The following is a 24,121-nucleotide window of genomic DNA, read 5'->3' as shown; positions in this document are numbered from 1 at the left end:
ACAAATATCATTCATTTCGGTTTGCAAATGCCTTTATTTTTGCAGAATGTATATATATCATACCTCAGAATGTAAGGCAAAGACAACTCAATTGGTGCAATGCATTAGAGGAAAATACATCAAACCTCTTTAGTGTGTGCTGGCAAAAGAAATATAAAGAAATACAATGCCTATTATCTTCCAGGGTTCCATAAGAAGTCTCATCTCTTTTGTCTGATTTTTCATCTCATTAATCAAGTCTCTGGTGGGGTGACGATCACAGCCTTACACATATAGGCATTGGGTTGTATCCAATGTTAGTCCTACTTAAAGTAGACCTATTGAAGTGAATTGGGCTTAATTAGATTAACATCGGATACAACCCACTATCTTGAAACTATTAAGAATAATTTGAGCTTCGGCTATTGGGCGATATAGAAATGAATGAATGAATGAATGAATGAATGAATTTGTGGCATTCTTGATGTCATCAATATTTTCCCACTCCTTGAGGATGGATGGATTGGTGAACAAGTAGCACAACACTCTGGGAGTAAGTGGTGAATCCTACACACACATTCGGTGCATATGCCTATACTGATCTGTCTGAATACTCAGATAGTTCTGATACAGGGCTTCTTCACACACAGTTGTTATCCTGCTATTGAGATTGCTCACTCATGGAAGTTTGTGGGTCCTTTTCATGATGTTGTCAACCTCCAGGGCACATCCCGAAGTATTTCCTGGTTATTCCATCTCAAAAAGATCTGGAAATAATGAACTATCTAGGTCAGATTGTTACACTATTAAAATAGCCACTAGATGGTGCAGTTTCATTAATCTCTATAGAACCTTGAAAATTAAAAACGTCCCCTCTCAGCAATCATGTGGTTGCTGTCTGGGAGCCCACTGTAAATGTGGAAAGCCTCCACAATGGGAGGATTGCAAGTTTTTTCTTTAGTGTAAAGGCAGCCATAGACCAATACTATGCATATACATCTGGCTGGCTCCTTTTACAATTTCAAAGGAAAAGATAGCTGTGTCTGAATGACTGGAATAGTTACTAAATACAACAGCCTCCATGTAATGGTAATATCAAAAACACACATGCAAGACCTCATTATTTCTAGAGCCAAGCGCATAATACAGTATTATCTTTTAAATAGCCTCCTTATGGTTTGGAGCAAGTCCTGAATTAATACGATACCTTTGGCTTTGGGGAATGAAATTTCAGCTTATCTCATCTACACAATTCAGGCAGCTGATATTAAGAGTGATTCTAATGTTGTCCCATTGTGCAGCAAGTGCTAAATCCACTCAGTTAGTACATACACCAGGTTGTAGCCAATGGCAGCTTTGCATCAATTCTGCTTGCACATGGCATGGCACCAGCATCCAATCTTCACCCATCACCCCTACCTATTGCAGCCACACATACCATATCCCATACTGTTCCAAATGGTCCCCCAACCATCAGGAGCTGCTTTTTTCAGTGCTGCAGGTGCTGGGGTGGGTGGGGGGGAAACCAGCAAAAATCGGGTGCCCCAACTTGTGTGTGTGGAACCATTTTTCAATAGCATGAAGTCACCATTGGATACAACCCACCATATTTATATAGATTAAAGGTAAAGGTGTCCCCAACCAGTCGTGTCCGACTCTAGGGTGTGGTGCTCATCCCTGTTTCTAAGCCGAAGAGCCAGCGCTGTCCGAAGACGCTTCCATGGTCATGTGGCCAGCATAACTGAACACCGAGGTGCACGGAATGCTGTTACCTTTCCTGCCGAAGCGGCACCTATTTATCTACTTGCAATTTCTTGCTTTCGAACTGCTAGGTTGGCAGGAGCTGGGACTGAAGATGGGAGCTCACTCCGTCACGCGGCACTCGGGTCTCGAACTGCTGTCCTGCCGACCTTCCGGTCTGCAGTTCAGCATCTTAACCACTAATTCGCTTAAATATAAATTCTTCAGCCGGAGTAGTTGACTGAGCTATAACTACTGATGGGGTATAATGTATCAGTTGTAACCTAATAGTTCACAGTGTGTACAGATGAATGAGTCATAAAAATAGTGGAAGAAGAAAAGGAAGTATTATTTCATGTTTCACAGATGGTGAACTTGTTGAGTGGTCTTACTCCTTGCTCTGAAGGAGCAATTGCAGACTTCAGTAGAATCAGTTCACTGTAGGAAACCCCTGTGTGCACTGTTATACTAAAATACAACACCAAAGTGGCTTCCGTACATGGCAAAATAGAAGCTTACAGTGTTCCCATCTGTTGGTGTGTTGGTATACACATTTCCCCCTCTAGACCTGGCCACCCCCATTTAGGAAAAATGTATCTAATTGGCTTGCAAATTAAAATCAAGAGTTAACATTATGTAAGGTCCTTCAGAGTAAAAACTGATTTTTTTGAAAGATGCATTGTGTTTAATCTTTTCTGACAATAACATCAAACAAAATGATGGAATCATAGAGCACTGATGTGCAAAACAGAGATGCAAGAGAAACAGGAATTTAGCACTCCTTACACAGAAGGTTACTGATGAGTAGAACCACTGGTTTATGAGTGTAGCCACCATTTTTGAAACAATGAAAGTTCACATTATAGAAAAAGAAAGATATGGAATGACTGAAAACGGCCACACCATGGATAGAACTCTGGACGGTATGCGCCAGCTTTCTTCAGCCCGGGGCAGAATTCCACGGGGTTCTTGTGCCCCGCCAATTCTCTTGTGCCTCGTAGATTCCAGTGCCCATAGCAGCAACCACTGCTTGCACAACAGAGATTTGACGCTTCCCAGAAAGTGTGGAAATGCTCATTTCTGGATTGGGATGGGTTGGCGGAGCTCCCTGATGTGAGCTCTGTCAACCTGCCCCATTCCAGAAACAAATGTTTTCGCTCATTTCCGATTCCCCCTGGAAGCGCTACATCTCTGTTCTGCAAGTGGTGGGCGTTGCTTGCGGACGGGAATTGGCAGGGTGCAAGAAAATTGGTGGTTGCGCAAGTGCCCCATTAGATTCTGCTCCTTGCGCCCTTGAGATGTGGTTTGTTGGACTAGAGCACTCATCATCTCCAGCCAGCATGGCCAACTCTGTAGTCCGACACATCTGGAGGGCCCCTTATGAGGGGAGGCTGTGCTCAGGGTCTTGTTTTCGAGCATTAAGAATTCCAGGAAATGTGCAATTTAGTTACTGCTGTAGCAAAATAATTAAGGTGCTGGAACAACTGTAGAAAGGCAACTTCTGCAGACACATAAAACAGCATCACTGTTTGAAGTTTGGCTGAATACCTGTCTGATTATAATGTTTGATGACAGAAACATTCAGCTTAGTAAATAACACAGTAAAAATGAAGTGCTTTGGTTTAGGCTGTTTAAGATGAAGGCTGTTGCACTAAATAATCATAAATCAAAGGACTTCATCTTAACTGGGGTGTGGATTGTGCTGCTAGTGCTCATTTAGGACCAGGCAATTAAAACCTACACAAAGCGTGTTAATATGAGGACGTTATGAGGGACATGTGCCATGGGCAGTCAGACATTTAGGATGCAATCCTATGCACGTTTAGGCAGAAAAAAGGCCTGCAACTCCCAGCATGCCCCAGCCAACCATGCTGGCTGGGGCATGCTGGGAGCTTTAGGCCTTTTTTTTCTGTCTAAGCATTGCATAGGATTGTGCCTTTAGCAATCAATTCTAAGAAAGGAAGGAAGGAAGGAAGGAAGGAAGGAAGGAAGGAAGGAAGGAAGGAAAGTTTTCCACCCATTATCTTTTTTAAAAAGTTTATAAAAGTGAAAAAAAAAATACTGCTCACCACCCTTGGAAGCCTCATAAGTGATCAACAATAATGGCACCATTTTCTGTAAGCTTTTTGTGTGTGTGTACATCTGAGTTTTCAAAAGTGTTATGATAGCAGCAGCATTTGATCTTGTCAGAGAATAGGGTTTCATGCTTACTCTACCTACTTTCACAGGAGTAAGAGCCCTTTATCTCAATCCCTTATTCACTGGAGTGGGTTCATGGAGGGTGGCAGTATTAAATCCATTTGGTGGCTGCAGCATTCATACTAAAATCACTATGAGGAATAACCAAGATATTCGAATGTGTTAGTTATTTTCTAGCACATTTTAATTACCCATTTGTATCTACTAGGAAAATGTATCTCATTATGGTAGAGGGAGTGGGTGGGAAGAGAGCCTGTGGATTGTAGAACAATACAGAGAATATACAGAGCACAGACAAAAGTATTCCATTAACATTACATAACCATGACATACGCTAGATCTGGTTTATTTTCTTTCAAAAAAGGCTTCCACCAACAGCATTCCAGTCCTAAAAAAAAAAAATAGCAATGATTGCTCCCATGCATCTGAAAGCAACACAGGCAAACAGGGTTACACTGCCAGTGAAAGATCATGTTTGTCGATATTATCGTAAAAATAATGTCCTCTCCTTAACTTCTATTCTGTATTATTTACTTTGTTATAGATAAAAATCTTAATACAAAATACATGGAAATTTAAATCAAATAGTAGCATGCAAAATGGAAATCTAAACAGTAGCATGCACAAGCTTTTAATAATACATTAAAAAGTGAATCATATTTACATGATTTTACCCCTATTTGATATCACACACAATTCATCACTAAAGATACATCAGCATCAAGAAATGCTCATATCTATATCAGATATGTATTTGAGTGGTATCCAGTTAACCCAGGGATACACAGCTATTTTAGGCCCATGGGCGCATCTGGTAATTTGAGAAACTATTGTGGGCACCACCACAAAATGGCTGCCAAGTGAGGCATGGCTAGACACAAAGGAGAAGTCCCTTGCAGAAATTACTGTGAACAAGGCAGACGGGGTGTCTGACCCACAATGCACCAAACAACTCCTTTGCAGCCACAGTTTTCAGCATCTTTTTCTTTTCTCTCCTTTTTTGGGGTGGCTGGACATGCTGCAGAGGAAAGCATCAGCCTGCGGCCACCCACCATCTTCATTTCCTAGGAACGTCTCTGAGCCCCATCGTGTAGCCCAGAGGCATCCATGAGAAATGAAGACGACAACAGCTGGGGGCTCTCACTTTGCGTAGAAATGATCCCAGCTGCTGGCAAGGAAATGTGTTCATTTAAAAGGGGGGAGGGGGAGGGCACCATGGCGGGTGCCAAGAAAGGTGGCTGGAGGCACATTGGAGCCTGTGGGCACAATGTTACCTACCCCTGATTTAACTCCTCCAGCTGACAGAGTGGCAGACATCTCTGTGGAAAGGAGATGGGCGTGATTCCCCTGCAGCCTCCTGCGTGCCCTGAAAATGGCACACGGAGGGTCAGAGGACCCTTGACGGGGCCACCACCTCCTCCCCTCCCCAACAATGCCCCTCCCCAATAATGGTATATCATGATATAGTATGGGTAATATGGGGAAGAGGAGGACTATGGGAGCTGCCTTGAGTTCCTTGCAAGAGGAAAAAGGGTGGGCTATAAATGTAGTAATAAAATAGGAGGGTGGCCATTTATGAGTTGCCAAAAAGGAGGACATGCTTCATCAAAAAAGAGAACAAAGGAAGGCACCAATATTCATTCAACTGGCACGTGTTCATTTATATGCTAATATATATGTACATTTAGATGGTGTTGTTGTTGTTGTTGAAATACAGCACCATAGCATGGAAGAATGTGACCAGGTGACCTGTGTGCCTTGCTCAGTCTGCTGCCCAGGTGCTGTTGATGGGCAGCTTCAAGTCTCAGCTCTTCCTTCTGGTGGTACTTTATCTTTATGATGGGCTTGGACTGGGCAGCCCTTCAAATAGAGGATGTCTTGAAAATACAGGACAACACTCTTGCAGCCCTTCAAATAGAGGACAGTCCTAAAAGAGGACACATGGCCATCCTAAGGCATAGGCTCATCCCCATTGGGAAGCTACAGGGAAATGAGGATGGGATACTGCTGGGCTGTGTAAGACCTGCTGCCCAAGTTGGGGAGGGCATTCAAAAAGAAGAAAAGAAACTTACCCTTTGCTGTCTCATCTGTAAGGCAAAACCCCCATCTTGAAAAATTCTCCAAAATTCTCCAAAGTGTAGAAAACTCCTCCACAGCTTCCCAGCCAGGCTGCAGAGGTGGGTGGCATTTTCATCCCTGCTGCTCTTAGGCAGATAAGACCCGTCTGCCTAAGAGCAGTAGTCAGGATGAGTCTCACAGTGCACAGTTCAGGGGTTCTGTGATCTCAGCAGCCTGCACCCTCCCCTCATTTGCATGTTTCAAAATTCTGAAGTCTGAAATGCCAGGCTGGGCCCCATTCTGCAGATGACAACTGCAGAATCCTCTGCCCATCATGCAGGCCTTACAGTCACTAGAGGTCTGCCAAAATGCAAAGGCAATGACCCTAGGCATTCCCAAACTTTCTGGGTCAGTGGACACATTTGGAATTTTGGGAGCGTGTTGAAGCACTCTCACAAAATGGCTGCCATGAGTGGCTTGCCCATTCTTAAATGGCTGCCATGGTGGGCATGAGAAAACACTAATTGCCCAGAAGGCAAAATGGTGAGACTAAAAGAAAAGTAAGTTGTCCAAGAACCTATGTACGAGGCAGAGGTGGGAGTCTGAGTTCCAAAACACAAAAACACTCTTGTGAACCCAAATAAAGATGGCAATGGAGGGCAGCACTTTGCCTTGCAACATGCCTGCCTCTCAGTGGAAAAAAAATTAATTAAGGAGTAAAATAAAAATCCGAAAGGTCAGCGAGTCTGGCAGGTGCCAAGAGAAATGTCTGTTGGAACACCATGTTGGAACACTGATCCCCAATGTGGTGTTTTGGACTTCAACCCCTCAACCCCAGCTAGCATGGCCAATGATGAGGTAAAAATGGCCACATTTTCATATCCATTCCCACCATTTGATAGACATATATATATGTCTGAAAAATGGAAATAACCATATACAAAAAATGGATGACTGTGATGAATAAGATAGCTCAATCAGTTGTGGTCTTTCACATCTGATGAGTCCCATGGAAAACAAAATCCCATATGGTCGTCTGAAGATAACAGAGGAATTCTCCTGAAGAGGAAATTATACTACTTGCATGAGCAAGTGTTAATGTAAGTAAGTGTAATCTAAGCAAACTATAAAGAACGTTTCTAGAGAGTTGATGGAATCTAAAACAAATGCCCCATAACCATTGATGCAATATTAAATAATCATTTGCTATTAAATCTTTTTTATTATTTATGCCAAGGGAAAAGATGTTTAAAAAAACCACGAATTCCCAAATGTACAATAAAAGCCTTTTGAAATTAAAACATCAGTTGTAAAATAACTCTGCTAAATGCCCCAAATGAGTCTAGCCAGCCATGATTCAAGAAAAAGTCATTACTGAGGACAGCACTTGAAGTCATGCCAAGAGCAAGTATATATCTGAAGAGCTGTCCAGAAGACCGCTGGACCTAAATGAAAAGGACCTTCCTTTCCTGCACTTTTAAGAAGCATGTCCCTGCATTATTATGTCGAGATTTTTACATTCATCTATCAAATGTAGGAGTGATTTTTTCTATTGTCATAGCTCCAGACCTAAACATTTCTACATCAGCAGAGGTGTCCTGAGATTTTGAGGAGGGAGACACCCCTCTTCCTGGCCAATCTCAAGAAGCAGGAGCCACTGAGGCAGCCCTTTTGCCAAGAGTTCCACAGGAGAGGAAAACGAACCTGATCAGGGATGATGGGAGTTGTAGTCCAACAACATCTGAGGACCTGAGGTCAAGAACCACTGCCTAAAGGGTTGTACTTCCTCTATACCACACCCCCAAGGAGGTTACCTTGCCCAGATCCCAAAATACTAACGATTCCTCCCCAGAAAGTACTGCAGCACAGGGAATCCCACCTTCACCACCACACTGGTCCTAGAAGCAGCAGGAGACATCACAGACACACTGGAGTGTACACTTCAGGAACAGAGTGCCCCCCTTTCATTGAGAACAGAACTCCTTCAGGGAAGTTGGGGCTAGGTCACATAGCACCTTAAGGGATTGTTTCAGTGCACAGTAGGCTACAGACAAGCACTGGAACAACACTCCAAGTCATTGATTCCCTGACCAAAAAAGCAGGAACATAGGCAGTTGCTTTACAATGAGCCAGACCATTGCTCCATCAAGCCCAGCACCGTCAACACTAACTGCAACGGCTCTCAAGGGTTCCAGGCAGGAGCTTTTCTGGTCCTACCTGGAGTTGCCAGGCATTGAACCTGAGACCTTCTGCATGCAAAGTTTGTGCTCTACCACGGGGCGACAGCCCCTCCATTAACCTATGCTGGTTAAGCTATGGAAGCCTTGTCTCCTCCTCAAACAGTGTACAGACCAAGGGGCTGGCTTTGGACTTCCACTGCATGTTCCTCTATTGTATACCTGCCAAATCATGCAGTCCACTCCTACTTAGGACTGCAGGTACCTTTCAGCCTGACCCCTACAGCCCTGGGCAATGGTTCCTCCGTGGGCATCAGAGGAGGGAACAGACTGTAGCTTAGTGGTCAGAGTACTGGTTTTATGTGCTGAAGGTCTCAGGTTCAATCCCTGGCCTCCCCAGTTTGAAAAAGGAGCCTGTGAAAGATCCCCTGCCCGAGACCTTGCAGGGCCGGATACAGCCAGGGTAGACAATACTGGGCTAGATGGACAAATACTGGACAATGGAACGATGCAGCTTCCTATGCTCCTATGTCAGTCCTGACCAGGAGATCTTAGGATGGCCACTTATAAATCATCCTAAAGAGAGGAAATGTATGACCAAAAAAGAGGACAGTGATTCGCATGAAATTTGCCTATGCCGATATATGTGCAAATTTAGAAATAATGACGGTAGTTTAAATAAAAATACAGCACATCTCACCATAGTGTGGGAGACGGTGTCCTGCGTGCCTTGCTCAGTCTGCTGTCCGGGTGCTGTTGATGGGCAGCTTCAAGGGCTAGCTCTTCCTTCTGATGGTTTGCTGTCTTTAAACTGGACAGCCCTTGAAACAGAGGACAGCGTCAAAATAGAGGACAGTCCCCTGGCAGCCCTTCAAATAGAGGACTGTCCTCTGTAAAAGGGGTGAGCAACACACAGTAAACACCAAACAGTCTGGCCATCCATTAGGTAGAGTGAGGCTTTCAAAGCCTGATGCTGATTGGACATGATGAGAGCTGTAGTCCAATGCATCTGGAGCGCAACCAGTTAGGGAAGGCTGTACTAATGAATGAAAGCAAAGCTGTGTGCAAGTGGCCTCTTGAAATTCTCCACCTTACATGTGGGCAGAGACATCTGGGAGACAATTTCACTTGAATTTCTCCAGCAGGAGGAGAAACTCTCAACGGTTTCTCCCAGGCAGGGTCCCCATTGGCAGGGCTTCTAGCACAGCTTCTTTCTTTTTTGTAAGACTTTTGGATTTTTTTGTGCTGCAACAGCATCAGCTGTCTTGGCAGGCTGGCCCCCAGTTTGCATCCACCGCTATGTGGGGGGCAGTGTTGCGTCCACCTCCAGCGATGAGGTGGACTTAGTGCTCTGCCAAAACCTGTCCTCCAATTTCCTGAACGTTTTCTTCCCCATGAAAGAGGCTTCCCTCATTTTGCCTCATTCAGGATGTTTTATCATTTATTTGTGTGGTGTTTTTGAGCTTACTTAATCACAGCTAGCCTCCCAGGCTGCCTGCACATCCTGATCTGCAAAAGCCCTATGGGAGAAATTATCCCGTGGTGTATTAATTTGACGTGTAGGAAGCTGTGGAGGCTACAGACTGCCAGAGAGATGATTGTACAGTGAAAAACAGGACACTTGTGCTCACTCCTCAGCCACCTCCTAAGTAAGGGAAGCCCAAGAAACCCAACCCCAACCCATGAGCATTTCTCTGAAATTTCTTCACCATTTAGGGAGCAATCCTATGTCCGCTCGACAGCGGCTAGACGGCCACAGGATATGTTGTTTTCTGGGAACGGACCTCAGAGCCTGTGCTCCAAGGTCACTTCCCAGAGAACTGACCTCTCCCCACTTCTGCACTGCCTCCAAGGCAGTACGGAGCAGCCCCATCCTCCACACTTGCAAGAGAAGCATGGAGCGGCCAGAAAGGGGAGGGCTGGGGGCGTTCCAGGGCGGGGAGAACGTAACTGCTGGTACGACGCATCCTGTATGTTGTACAGCAGCCTCCCTCCCCGCTCTGTGCTACCATGGCTAGACAGCCCCAATCAGCTGTCTAGCCAAAAAAGCAGGGCAGGAGAAGCGTGGAGGGAACGATCCCCTCTGTGCTTCTCCTGCCCTGCTTTGGACAGGCGGCCGCCTATCTGGATAGGATTGCTCCCTTAATTTCTTTTCGAAAGCAATTTCTTTTCTATCAAATTGAATGAGCATAGTAAAAAAAATAAAAAAGTGGAAGAAATTTTCGGCACAACAGTAATTGAAAGTGTTCACATGGTGCCCGTTCAAACAACTTTCACAAAACAAGCACTGTTGCTTCTCCTGACCATGTGTCAGTATCCCAACATCTATCACCTTTTCTGGCACTTTGTTGGCCGTCTCAGCAGAGAATGAAATGGACACAGAGACTGAATTATTTTGTCCTGTCTTCCAGTGACCCACTCAAGGTCAGCGAGGCAATCTGGAGACACTTGAAATGCCATTTTTTCCACACAGAAGCAGTGTTGTGAATAAATACAACATTCTAGCTTACGAGGTGCCTAGGAGCTGATTCATACGTTGCCATCACTGTGTGGTAGTCATTTCCCATGGTTTCTGCCCACAACCTCCTAGTAACACATTAACGGGGGGGGGCATGAGGGTGTGGGCATGGCCAATGGCATAGCTGTTCGTTGCATCAATAGTGGGAGCATAGAGAACTGCCTTCTACCATGTCAGACCATTGGTCCATCTTGTTCAATACTGTCCACACCAGCCTTTACCAACGTGGCGCCCTTCAGATGTTTTGTACCACCATGTCCATCATCTCTAACCATCGGCAGTGCTGCTTGGGGTTGATGGTTGTCGTAGTCCCAAACACTTGGAAGGCGCCACATTGGGGAAGGTTGGTCTACACAGACCGGCAGCAGCTCTCCAGAATTTCAGGCAGGAGTTTCTACCTGGAAATCCCAGGGATCGAACCTGGGACTTCCCGCATGCAAAGCAGGCGCTCTGCCACTGAGCAACAGCCCTTCGCTGTTGTCCTCTCTACCGATCAGGCTACGTTCACTAGCAATGAATAAAAGTATGGTGGTGCACAGCTAACTGGCAAGATCCTAGAATTCATGTCCCATGACTCCAGAGCCGTTGTGGAATTAAATCTGAGGTAGAAATATATACTTTAAACAAAATACCTTAAATCAAAGTATACCAAAGCGTTGAAATAGGTTTTTTATAATAAAACAGCTTCACTGCCTGCTTCTCCATTTCAAGACATAAATCAGACTGCTGGTCTTAATCTATAAACCCTATATGGCTTTTGAGCGAAGTACCTAAAGAACGGCCTGCTCCTGTCACCCTTGCCAGAGGTCTGAACCGATTGCTTGCAGAGGGCATCCCCCACTCCTTCCATCACTCTGTCCATGTTGGTTTCCCCTACTTCTCTCCCTCTAGGCTTCTTCCCCTCCTGCCAGCCTGCATGAAATTAGGCCCAAGGATACATGAAATTAGACCAAGGACCTCATGTTGCCCAGCCCTGGTTAAGATCAAATCTAGGGGCCTTCTCTGGGTTCCCCCACTGTCAGAGTTTAGATAGGTATCAGCTGGTGAGATGGTCTTTTTTGTAGTAGCACTTCACCTTTAGAATGCTCTTCACAGGGCTATCTGCCCATATATGCATTTAGATGTGTGTGTGTGTTTATTACACCTGCTATTTCTGGTTGTTTGCTGATTATTATGGAGTTTTTAATATTTATTGCATTTTCAAATTGTTATTTACCTGTGCATCCCCTTGATCATTTTTTTAAATAATCCTAAGGCAGGATAGCATTTTTAAAACAACAACAACTACTACTACTACTACTTGCTTATTTTCCTTGTTCTAGAGCAGGGTGAGGAACCTTTTGCAGCCCAAGGGCCAGATCGCAACCCAGGAAACCTCCTGCAGGCCACATGCCAGCAGTGGTATGCCCAGAGGCCAAAGTGGCAAGGCCACCACACATCATTCACACAGAGATGCACATCCACACACACTTCACCCCACCTCCATTCACACACACCCTCCCAAGCACCCCCCTCCTCAGCTAATCCATGCAAATCCATGAATGAGGCAGGGTGGTTGCAGAGTAAATAGCCCCATCTAGAAGTTCTCAAAGTTTCCACGGTTCCTTCCTGTACAGAATCTTGATACATTACTGAAGTGAATTTACCAGAATATGTTTTCTTCCTATGTCAAAAGTCACTGAGGTCCAGAGATCTGAGGAACCTCTGGACTCTGGTCCCAAATTCTGGTGTAATCTTGTGAAAGGAGGGGACAACAATATCTAGATACTAGAAGACTTAAAAAAAACTGGAAATCTTCAGGAAAAAAAATCCTCCCCCATTTTCTAAAAATCTCTGGAATAAACCAGAGTTTTTTCTCTCCCCCCACGACTGCCATTTATCCTGAGGATTTTTTTTCCAGCCTTCACTTCTCTAACAATGCTTAGAAATTCTGCAGAAAAGTGATGCTCAGACATGAATACACAGATTTCTCTAGAGAGTTCCCTTGTTGGGGTTCACCCTGCTCTCATTAGATCAGGGGAAGGCAACCCTCCAGATGTTTTGAACTAAAACTCCCACAATTCTTTGACCATTGGCCATGTCGGCTGGGGCTTATGGGTGTAGTAATCCAAAATATCTGGAGGGATCCAAGCTGCCTGCCTCTGCATTACATACTTAAAGCACATGTAGTGATAGCCACCCATTTGGATAGCTTTAAAAGAGGATTGGGCAAATTCATGGAGGAGAAGGCTATCAATGGCTACTAGTCCTGATGGCTATACGCTGCCTCCAGTATCAGAGGCAGTATGCCTATGTACACCAGTTGCTGGGGAACATGGGCAGGAGGGTGCTGTTGCACTCATGTGCTGCTTGTGGGTTTCCTGTGGGCAGCTGGTTGACCACTGTATGAACAGGGCCCCATCTACATGGCACCTTTCACTCCATCGCAACTGCGCATTTCAGCTTTGAATTAGCTTCTGCTGGAATACACCCACGATTTACTGCGGGCTTCCCTAACAGACTCTGCAGTGCCTTTTTTGCCATTATATTTTAATCCACAGCTGTGCTGTCCCGTGAGGATGGGGGTGTGACACTTCAGTGGCTGTTTTGTATTTTAGGGATCCTGCTGTGTCCCTTGTTAGGTAAAAAGTGGCTGTTCTGTGCTCCTTCATTTCCACGCCAACTGTGTGGCAGTTCCCCAGCCCACGACTCTACTGATGGTTTGCACTCACAAGGTGTGAGCAGTATGTGCCTACCCATCACTCCGAAATGGTGGCTGGAGCAAAGTTGGTCCTCCTCCAAGACCCCGTGGCCCTTGAGCACTGAGTCCAAAAGCAACCATTGCGAAGATACGAAGCTGTAAAAATGTGTGAAAGTGTGATTAAATAAATGAAAACACCTCTCTGTGCCTCCGTAGCTGCGCAGCTGTGAAGGGACGTGTGTGTGTGTAAAGGGGTGTCACAGAGTGACACAAGCACTACGCACGCCTACAACATGCCCACTATAAAATGCAAAGTCAGTTTGGGGAAGGGACAGATGGTTTGCAGCCGCGGCAAATGAAAAACATTGCAGCAAAATGCCTCCTTGGAAATCCGCATTTTCCGGGAGAAAACCACGGATGGCTGCAAAGCGGAGACTGAGTCGTCTGTCCCGAAGGACCTCAACTCGCAGCTGCCCCAGAGTAAAAGGCTCATGTAGATGGGGCCCAGAGTGCTGGACTAGATGGACCTTTGGTCTGATTCAGCATGGCTCTTCTTGTGTTCTTATGTTCAGAGCATACCAAGGCAAGTGTTCGGACAAAAGTGGTGCAAATCTAAATGGGCATCTGAGAACACAATCCAGCCTTTTCCCCACTTACCGAGCTGTGTGTGAGAGAGGAGCTCTTGCATCCCCCAATCAAAAACACAGTCTGGAAATCCAATGCATGCTGCAGCAGCAGACTGACATTTTCTGAAGCTACAAAGGCTCCCTCATCCTCACAGAGATTGAGGAAGCAAGCCACTGTGTTTTGTTCAGACCTTTAGAACTACCTCCCTTCCACCCCTCAAGAACCAGTTTTCAGGTCTGTTTGCCAACAGTCTGTTAGGGGAGTGCTCTCCTTGACTTATCAGTCAAAGAGAGAAACCTTCTTTCGAACTAGCTGCTTCAGAGCCTGGAGAAAAGAAGTCCTTCTATCAAAACAGGCCTAATGCTAACTAACATTGGAAGTAAAAGGAAAAGTACTATGATTCCAGATAGCTAACTGTGAGTTTTGGGTTCTCCACATTCACCTTTTCCTGTCTCTTGGGCACCGTCTGAGGCAGTCCTGACCATATGAAGCCACCTTAGAATGAGCCCACCTAGCAGCCCAGAATGGTCTCCTCTGAGTGGCAGCAGCTCTCTAGGGTTGCATCCAGATGTTCTTCCAGTTTTGCTTCCTCAGATTGTTTTACCTAGAGATGCCAGGAACGGAACCTCTGACTTTCTTTACGACAAGCATGTGCTATAACACAGACTCCCCTTGGTCCCTTAGCTTCACGTAGCCTCTCTCTCTTAGTCCAGCTTCAGTACTGGTGAGTGTCTCTTTAGAGTGCCTGTGTGTCCAAATTTATAGAGGACTGTCCTCCATTTGAAGGGCTGCACAGTCTTAGTCTACTAAAAAGATAAAGAACCATCAGAAAGAAGAGCTGGACCTTGAAGTTGCCCATCAACAGCACCTGGACAGCAGATTAAGCAGGTACACAGAGCTGTTCTACATGAGGCTGTTAATTGCTGTATCTACTTTTGGTTTCATCAAAGAATTGAGATCCAAGCTCTACACAAAGAGCTTGTCCTTTCCTGCTTTTCCACTACATAACCTTTAGATGGAGCTGTGCTGTAGCGGAATAGCTCAAGTACACAAGGAGAAACAGGGTGGTAAGAAATAACACCCAATTTCCCCCATTCTAAAAAAAAAAACTGGGAAAGTGCTCTGAAAAACAGAAGCAAAACTGGAGGATCACAGTGTCATCTAAAAAGTCTGTAAATAACCGTGAATAAAGAATCATGAGTGCACAATAAATGCCTCATGTAGAAAAGCTCATAGGTCACAAGGTCACAGTCTTCCCCACTATGATAGGTTATTGTACTGTTTAAATTCTAGACATTGCTTGTAAATTTGCATCTATACATATACATTAGCATATGCAAATCAGCACCCTCTTTTGTCCTCTTTTGGGGTGATGCATAAGTGGCCATCTTATGTCACTCAGGGGTCAGAGTAAACGTAGTCTTCACCTTTGGTCATGTGGCATAAGGACTTTACTTACAGGATCACAGCATTAAAGGAGACACACATTGACTAAAAATGGTCTGCAAGATTATGGTCCACAAAGCCCAATACAGCTCACTGGCCACATATTGTGACCTATCAGACGTTTCACAAACACCTTTTTATGCAGAAAGAAGGGCTTTATTTAGCTCCCGATGGCTTCAGACATGGCTGGTTGATGTTATGGAATGACATGATAGAAAGTTGTAAATATTTCTATGTAAACATGTGAGAAGTAGGGCTGAGCAAAACATTTTGATGGAGTGCTTTTCATGAAAACTTTCATCTGGCCTGAAAAGTACCCGCCCCATGTTTGTGATCAGGGGGGCTTGAAAGAGAGCAAAATTGTTCCCAGTGCAAGATGGCAGGGCTCCCCTCCATCCTGAAACCCACTCAGAGAAGGGCGATGTGATGCAGGTGCCCTCACTCTGAATTGGCTTCACAATGTTGTCACATAGCCAGATCTGTTTTGCTACATGGTGTCCTGACCATCACACTCACATCTTGATTCCCAATTGGCTGCAATCACTATACTTAGGAAAAAGTCACAGGGTTGTTGGGGGGGGGTTTGCAGGGGGGCGGGGAGGAATGACACCAATGCAACTTGTGAATTCATCCGGAATTTGCAGAGGAATTATTGAGTGATTACCATGCATGCAGCAATCTTTGACTGATTCATATTGGAGGAAGAGGACACAGGGGTTTTTTTGGAAGGGGGAGGGAAATGACACCAATGCAACCGGTGAATTTATCCAGCATTTGCAAAGGGATTATTGAATGATTACCATGTGCTAATCTTTGATTGATGCATATTTGAGGCAAGAGAGGAAAACCCTTTCTGCGATAACCAACATATGATAAGTGTTTTAGATTAGCCAGATATCATATGATACTTGCAATCTCCACTTGAGCAATATAGCCACATGAATCCACCATGCAAAAAATGTCCATCAAACAAGAATAAAAAAGTGGCATTTTAACTTCTGTGTGGAGGAGTTGTTGTTGTCGTCAGGCTTTTGTATTAACAGGAGAAAGTACTTGCACTACTGTATCTATCTGTCATAGTTAAATTATGCAATGGCTGATGTGGGTGCAATTTTCTGACAAGAGGAAGACACCTATTTTGAAAAATCACCCAGTACAACACGGCGTGCCTATCTTAGCTAGGATCTACCTGACTCTCAAAAAGAATGGCCTCATATGTCATGCAACGCAATGACAACCTAACCAGACGTTGTCTCATGCCTCTCAACACACATGTTCCCACAGCACTGCACAAAATGTTCAGTAGCCAGCAATATTATGGCCTCCCTGGCATCCCATCAGGAAGGAAGGTGAGTGAGCCAGATTAAGTATATCCTTCAATCAAACAAATTCTGGTCAGTTTCTAAACAAGCCAATTTCAAAATGTGGGCTATGAAGCTGGCTTGTTTAACCAGTTCCTCTTAAAAGCCACAATGTTTGGTTCGTACGTAATGACAAAACTAAATGCTACCAAAGTCCTTCTCCCAGCAACGTGGAAGGAGGATGGCTGTGCAACCCCGTTGCTTTCCTTTGGCTTGTTCCAGCATGTTCACATAGTGCTAGACCAGCTTTCTCCAAACTGGTGCCCTCCAGATGTTTTGGCTAAGGGATGCTGGGAGCTGCAGTCCAACACCTCCAGAGGGCACCAGGTTGGGGAAGGGTGTGCTAGACTGTGGTTTAATTCATGCTTATTCCTATGGTAAGTAATCACACGTAGGGATTTTGCCACATGCCTCAGAAGTTCCCAGTTGCTTGAGTCCAGGACATCATTTTGCAAAGAAGATTAATGCCTAGACCAGAAACCCAGGTGTGTTGCAATGCTGCAGCCCAGCCTACCCCAACCTAGTCCTCTCCAGATGTGTCAGAGTTAGGGTTGTACAGATTGTGTAAAATCTTTTTTGGCTGTGTTTTGCTGATTGTCAGGTGGCTTTCGTTCCATTGCCCACCCATCAATGGAATCAGATTTGAATTTGTTTTCAAATTTGTGCAAATGCACAATTTCCCACAAGCGAAAATGCGCAAATTCTCATAAATGTGCATTTTCATGCTTTCGCCTACGGGGGGAATGCACATTTTTGGCTGGTTTTTTTTTTTTTAATTGTATTTTTCTATGACAAAATTTGCGCAAAATTCAGGTTATTTAAAAAACTGGTCCTCAAGTTGGTGGAATTTGCCTGACAGGGAAAGAGCCAGTCCACTGCAGAATCTGTGGGTCAGATTCATGAAAATACGAACTCATTTGGTTCCATTGTGGATTTCTCCAACACCCCTAGTCAGAGTACAACTGCCACCTCCCCCCCAGTCTCTACTGGCACTGCTGGCTGGGCATGATGGGCATCTCCATACACATATCCATTTGTGTGCATGGAACTAGCCCTCCAATGAACTGAATGGGAAAGCCCTTGCAGGGGAACTCCATGTACGCACTGGAGTCCTCTCACCTGCATGGGATCTCTGGACTGGGATGACTTATGACCTGCTATAAGCTGATTCTTATCTTCACCTTCAGTCTAGGGTACCTCAACATTGAGATGGTTCCTTCTGTTCTCCTGGAGTGATTTAGTTATGATTGAATGACAGCTTGCGTTGAGTGATCTTTGTAGCACAAGCCTACCTGCTGTACATAGAGCACCAAGGTCAGCAGAAGCATTATCCTCCTGCAAAAAATAGCACAGAGATGCCATCTAGCAGCAACGCTTAGGAATTTCCAGATTTTGAACATTTCACTCTTTCAAGTTATCAGAATTAGAGTGTAATGGTCAGTATTTCTTTTTATGTTTCTCCTTGCAATCCTTTCACTCGGTTTGGCTTTATGCCCAAGATCTCAGCAATAGGCTGAGAAAAAGAACATCCCTGAAGCACATTATTATAATGAGATTTTCCCCCCTTACATATTATTCTAAAAATGGAAGTTGTAATCAGAGGCTAATTAATACATGTGACATTTCAGCAGGAGCATTGAAATAAAACGGCTGCACATTCATCAGCATTTAAAACTTGCAGAATTAATTAGTGCTACAGTTTCATTAATGTCTAAGTGCAGTCAATACCCTGCTATATTGAAAGGGGGGGATTTAACCTAGCCCTGAATTTATGCCTCTGTAGAAAATGAGTTAATAAAAAATGGAACCAGTATAAAAGGACCTTAATTAGGGTTTCTCCTCCAACCCAGTAACATAGATCACCATGAGGTGGCGATACATAAACACTTTGCCAATCTTAATTGTAAAAGATGGAACGCCATCCCAGCATCTAAGGATTCAGATGCCTTAGATTTCTGGAACTTGAGAAATCATCTATTGTTTCTGAGAATCTATTTGAGCCCTCTTAACAAAAGAAATTATGATGGATTCAGAGCAACATTTGTGTACCTACATGATGCATGTTACAGAACAATGTTATTCAGCAAAACATGTATACTCTACTGTGATGTGTAGTTTATCTGGGTAAAGCTGTAAATGGATATGACAGGTATAAATGGATATGACAGGTATGAGTAGGGCATCTGTCACTACAGATAAGCACAAGTTTATCAGACAGTTTGACAGTCTTTTGAGGATTTATGCATCACCACCACTGCTACCACTACCACGACCTCCTTTCCCCCCGTGTTACTGTAAAGCAGCCTTTCCTAGCCTGGTGTCCTCCAGATGTGGACTACAGCTCCCATCCTCCCCTGACCAGGTTGGCTAGGGATGATGGGGGTTGTAGTTCAAGACATCTGGAGATCGCCAGGTATGGAAAGGCTGCTGTAAAGTATAATAACCCTAAAGGGAAAGAGAAACACTCATTGCATCCAGAAATAAATGTGATATGATGTGTTCACATCACATAACCCAAAGATAAACTGTCAGGTTTGGGTTAGCTACTAAAAAAAAAGGGCAAACCTACAATTCTCAATACTATCAATTTGATATGTGGACATATATATAAGAAAAGCCCTGCTGGATCAGACCAAGGGTCCATTTAGTCTAGCATTCTGTTCATACAGTGGCCAACCAGCTCCACACAGGAAATTCACAAGCAGGACATGAGTGCAACAGCACCCTCCCGCCCATGTTCCCCAGAAACTGGTGTACTATACTGTATATATACATACATGCACACACACACACGAAAACTTTACTGACAAACGCTACTGAAAAGTCCTGCTTAGTGAAGTCTCTAATTTTGTTCTTGATGTTCTCTGTTTAGGTTTAGACAACTTTAGCCTTAGAAATTCTTCAGTTTTCTTCATTTAATTTCTATCCTGCTGTTCAATCCAGAAGGATCCCCCAGGTGCTTTACATAAAATCATAACACTATAATAACACTGAGGCCAGTTCAACCCCTTCTGCAATGTTAAAATAGCCTTCCCCTAACCTTTTGACATCTTCTGAAGTGCCACAGACAGAATGAGAGGCCACTGCCATAATCCCTGTATAGCAAAAAGCACTGCCACAAATGCTTGCAGCAGTGAGATAAAAAAGTGCATCCATTCCTTTTTTGTGCCTCATCTATGCCAGTGGCTCACCAGTATGAGGGGGCTTTTCTGTCACAGTGTACCTGGGAGCATATCACAGATAATTAAGGACCAAGCTAAACATAAGCGCAAACACATATAACAGTTTCCCTGTTTAGTTTTGTTTTAAAAACACAGTGAAAAGTAGCAGTGGAAGGCCGCTATCAGGAGCAGACAAATGGCAGCTGGAAAGGAGCTGTTTTCCCTTCCCACTCAACCACCCACTTGCTGTTTTTCTCCTCAAAATTGTTCATACTCGCTTTTCCACCTCTTGGGATTAAAGATATGGTTACCAGTTTCTTTTTCCCTGTTGGTGAAAAAGTAGTGTGTGTGTGTGTGTGTGTGAAATTCTGAGGAGAAAATTACAGCCAGGTAAAGCAGCTCCTCCCTCCACTCAAAATTGTAACTACCCATGCCTGATTTTTATTGAAAAACAGTCGGGAGACTGGACATTTCCAGTCATCTGTTAGACAATGTGTAGTCTGAACTTGTTTTGCCTGGATCTTGAATGCATCTATGTTCTGCATAGATTAGGATACACCTACTTCTAAACATTTTGGCCTCACAGTTTTAACATCCCTCCCCTCACGCCTTTCTTTTATATTTATGTAGGAGGGAGCAAAAAAGAGAGAAACTGTCTTAGACCACTTCATTAGTCTGATGAAATGGAATGTAGTCCATGAAAGCTGATGGCACAATACCTATGTTAGTTTTTAAGCTTTGAGAGAACTCTTCGGCTTGCGTTTGGGTGTTTGTTTTTGCTACAGCAGATTAATACAGTTACTGGAAGTAACTTTAAAACACTCATTTATTTATTTATTTATTTATAGCAGTACTGTCATATCTCTCAAACCTCTTATTCTAGGGCAGCCTTTCCTGGGGTCCTCCAGATGTTTTGGACTTCAACTCCCATCAGCCCCAGCCAGCATGGCCACTGGCCAGGAATGATGGGAATTGTAGTCCAAAACATCTGGGGTGGGGTCTGGTTGTGGAAGGCTATTCTAGAATGACTGTATAAGTTCTCGCTATTCTTTACTGCTCACAACAGCAACTTTTAGATTTTTTTTGATACTGTATATCTTCTCAAAAAAATATGCAAGGTAGAAAATTGATACTATATATATTCAACATCTATTTTACAGATGAGGAAACTGAGAGCAACTGGCTCAAATAAAGACATCCCTCCCCAAATCAGGCATCGGACAGATGTGATTATGACTCTTGTCCATAGAGTGGCTAACACTGTCTGTAAGACACTCACCAAGGCTGAACCCCCAAATGCTTTTTCAGTACCAAGGCGTAGCTATGTCCCATGTTTTGAGCTCCTTTAACCTTAAGCATAAAATGCATCCATGGTTACTATTCATCATGGTCTTTCATCAAAATGTTTTTGACAAATTCATGGTCAGCAAAAAGATGAAGCTTCCATGAAATCAACACTCCCACAAGCACACAGTTTCCCCAGTAAAGATTTACCCTGTATTTACAGTGTGTGGCTCACCCCCACACCATTATGTAAATAGTGATTCTGAGTAAATTGCTTTGAAGTTTTAGCTCAATTGCCAGTTTGAGGACTGTTCCTATATTTACTCCACACAACCTACATTGCATGATACCAATGTGAACAGATGTGACATCTAACAAGACACAAAACGCTGTTTACAAGTGCTGAAAAGAGTCCACCGTCTTTGTCTTGCACTTCAAATGCCTCTATAAAGCATACACCAACATACAATGTGGAGACCACAATGTGGAGGGCCAGTGATGGCTAGTAGTTTTTCAAATGTATTTCCTATCTATCTGTTTATCTATCTGGTCACCCACAGATTTCACACAATGCCAATCATCTGCTAAGAGACTTGGGGTTAATGCCGAGCAGGAAACGCACATCATCAGGCCTATGCCACTTCAGGCATCCTTTCCTAATGGCTTTAGACAAGTCTCACTTTCAGGGTCTGATGGAACGGTTTTCAAATTCCCAGCTAAGCCAGACACTAGCATCATGAGAAATATATATATATATATATATATATATATGTGGCTGTCGTTCAACTCTGGAGCAAATTTCATTTGATCGTAGAACCGCAACTAAAAAAATAATAATGACGCTCTTGTGCAACTTGGGGGCAAGCACGGTTGCACATGACCAGAGGCAAAGGAAAGCCCAGCCTTTTTCTTCCCTGTGATATAAAAAGGCACATGCCTTCCTTTTCTTTTCTCCCCCTTTGGAAGGATGCTGGTGCTACCCCTGCTTGGAAGGGCTGAGTCTTTGATGCATTCCCTGTTCGCTATAAATAACCCTCCCCTTTTCCATTGCTCGGCTGTTCTAGTGTCAGTCCCCACTAGGGCTGGGACAGCGTCCAGAGTTCAACAGATATGGCATTGTCCCCATGGGGGAAACTAATCTCATCCGGTTCTAACCTATCCATCACCCGCCTCATTTCTATGTAGCTAATCCCCCCCCCTCAAAACCCCCCGTGTATAGTAAGACTGGGGGGTGGCGAAGGAGGGAATCCCAACAACATTACTAGAGCCTGGCAAGTAATCCAGAAACAGCGTCCGCGTTGTTATCAGGCTATTTTAAAAAGAAGAAGAGGTAAAAAAGAAAAAGAAAAAAAAGAGCACCATAATCGTTCCAGCTTCGGGGCAGGCAAGCTGCAGTCTCGCAGTGTTGTTGGCATTGTTGCCAACATCGCACGGTGACAAACACGCACACACGTCGCGTGTTAAAACAAATAAACCCAGCCGGGCTCAATGCGTGTTTGCAGAAGCAGACGACCAGGGTTCCTCCCCTTCTGGCAAAACTACAGAGCATCGTAGATCGGATGACAAAAGGATGCACCGGAGCGCGCGCGCGCGGGGGGGGGGGGATCCTAATCTTCCTTCCTTCTTTCCTTCCTTTCTCTCGTTCTTTCCTTCCTTCCTTCTTTCCCCTCTCGCCACCTCCAAAGCGAATATCTCTCCCCAGAGATCCGCATTGCCTCCTTCATCCCGACGGCGGGGATGGCTTTTTTCCAAGCGACAACTTGCCGCCGAGGCACATTCCAAAGGGCTAGGCGGGGGGGGGGGGAGAGAGAGAGAGAGAGAGGGAGGGAGAGTTGCAGAGATACCCAGGCAAAGGATCGCGGGGAGGGGGGGGGGAGAAAGTGCGCGAAGGACGGAAAGACACCTGAGCCTAATGACCGTTTCTGGGCGGGGGGGGGGACCTGGCTCCTCCGTCTCCTACCTTGGAAGGCTCCAGCCCGGCCAGGAGCGCCAGCAGCAAGAGGTTGCGGGCGCTGGCGAAAGGCTGCATGCTGATCCCGGAGCTGGCGGCGGCGGCGGCGGCTCTCCTCCTTCATTCAGTCACTGCAGGGACCGCGCTTCCACTTTCTGCACGCCCGCCCGCCACAGCCAGAATGCTGTGAGCGGCGGCGGCGGCGGCAGCCCGGGGGACGCTCACTCATTCCGCAGGCATCCTTCTTGGAGCGGAGAGGGCGGCGGCGCGGAGGAGGAGGAGGAGGAGGAGGAAGGGCGGGCGGGCGGCGGGCGCCCAGTCCAGGCGGGCGGGCGGGCTGGCCGTGGCGCACGCCCCGCCGGAGACCCCTCCCCTTTTCCGCCGCACCAGCCCGCCCAGCCCGGAGAAAAGTTTGTCCGGACCCCAGAGGAGCGCGGGAGGCGAGCCCGCGCCGAGGTGACGTCGACGCCGCCGCCCTCAGCGAGGAGGTCAGACGCGCTGTGGGGACAGGGGGTCGTTTGCTTCCCGCTCGCCCACAATACTCGAACCCCGGGGTGGGGGCTCATCCCATGACCTGGCCGGAGGGAGATTCAGGACGGATAACAGGAAGGACGTCTTCCCACAGCGTGGAGTTAGACACGCAGCGATGGCCGCCAGTTTGGATGGCTTTGAACGGGGGCTAAAATTCCTGGAGGAGAAGGCTATCAGTGGCTGCTAGTCCTGACGGCTCTATGCTACCTCCGGTATCAGAGGCAGTGTGCCCACGGTATCAGAGGCAGAATGTCCCTGCACATTGCTGGGGAGGGTGCTGTTGCACTCATGTCCTGCCTGTGGGTTTCCCCGGGGGCAGCTGGGTGGCCAGCTGGGTGGTGAACGGAGTGTTTACTAGATGGACACAAGAACATGGGAAGAGCCCTGCTGGATCAGACCAAGGGTCCAT

The 24,121-nt window shown here is 45.4% G+C and overlaps 1 protein-coding gene across 1 annotated transcript in view; it reads right to left on the bottom strand.

Moving 5' to 3' along the window:
• The window catches only part of OLFM3 (olfactomedin 3), a 239,231-nt gene extending 215,798 nt beyond the window's left edge, over nucleotides 1-23,433 (bottom strand). The window contains exon 1 of the mRNA XM_084851719.1: nucleotides 23,191-23,433. Coding sequence (XP_084707845.1) covers nucleotides 23,191-23,259 — 69 coding nt within the window. The 5' untranslated portion in view covers nucleotides 23,260-23,433. The remainder of the gene's footprint in view (nucleotides 1-23,190) is intronic.
• Between the last annotated feature and the right edge of the window lie 688 nt (nucleotides 23,434-24,121).

The sequence above is a fragment of the Heloderma suspectum genome, chromosome 4 (genome assembly GCF_057233095.1).
Source record: "Heloderma suspectum isolate Gila_16-S chromosome 4, 16-S_ref, whole genome shotgun sequence".
NCBI classification, from domain to species: Eukaryota; Metazoa; Chordata; class Lepidosauria; order Squamata; family Helodermatidae; genus Heloderma; species Heloderma suspectum.
The sequence above is the reverse complement of the archived record's forward strand: the minus strand, read 5'-3'. Positions and strand labels throughout refer to the sequence as shown.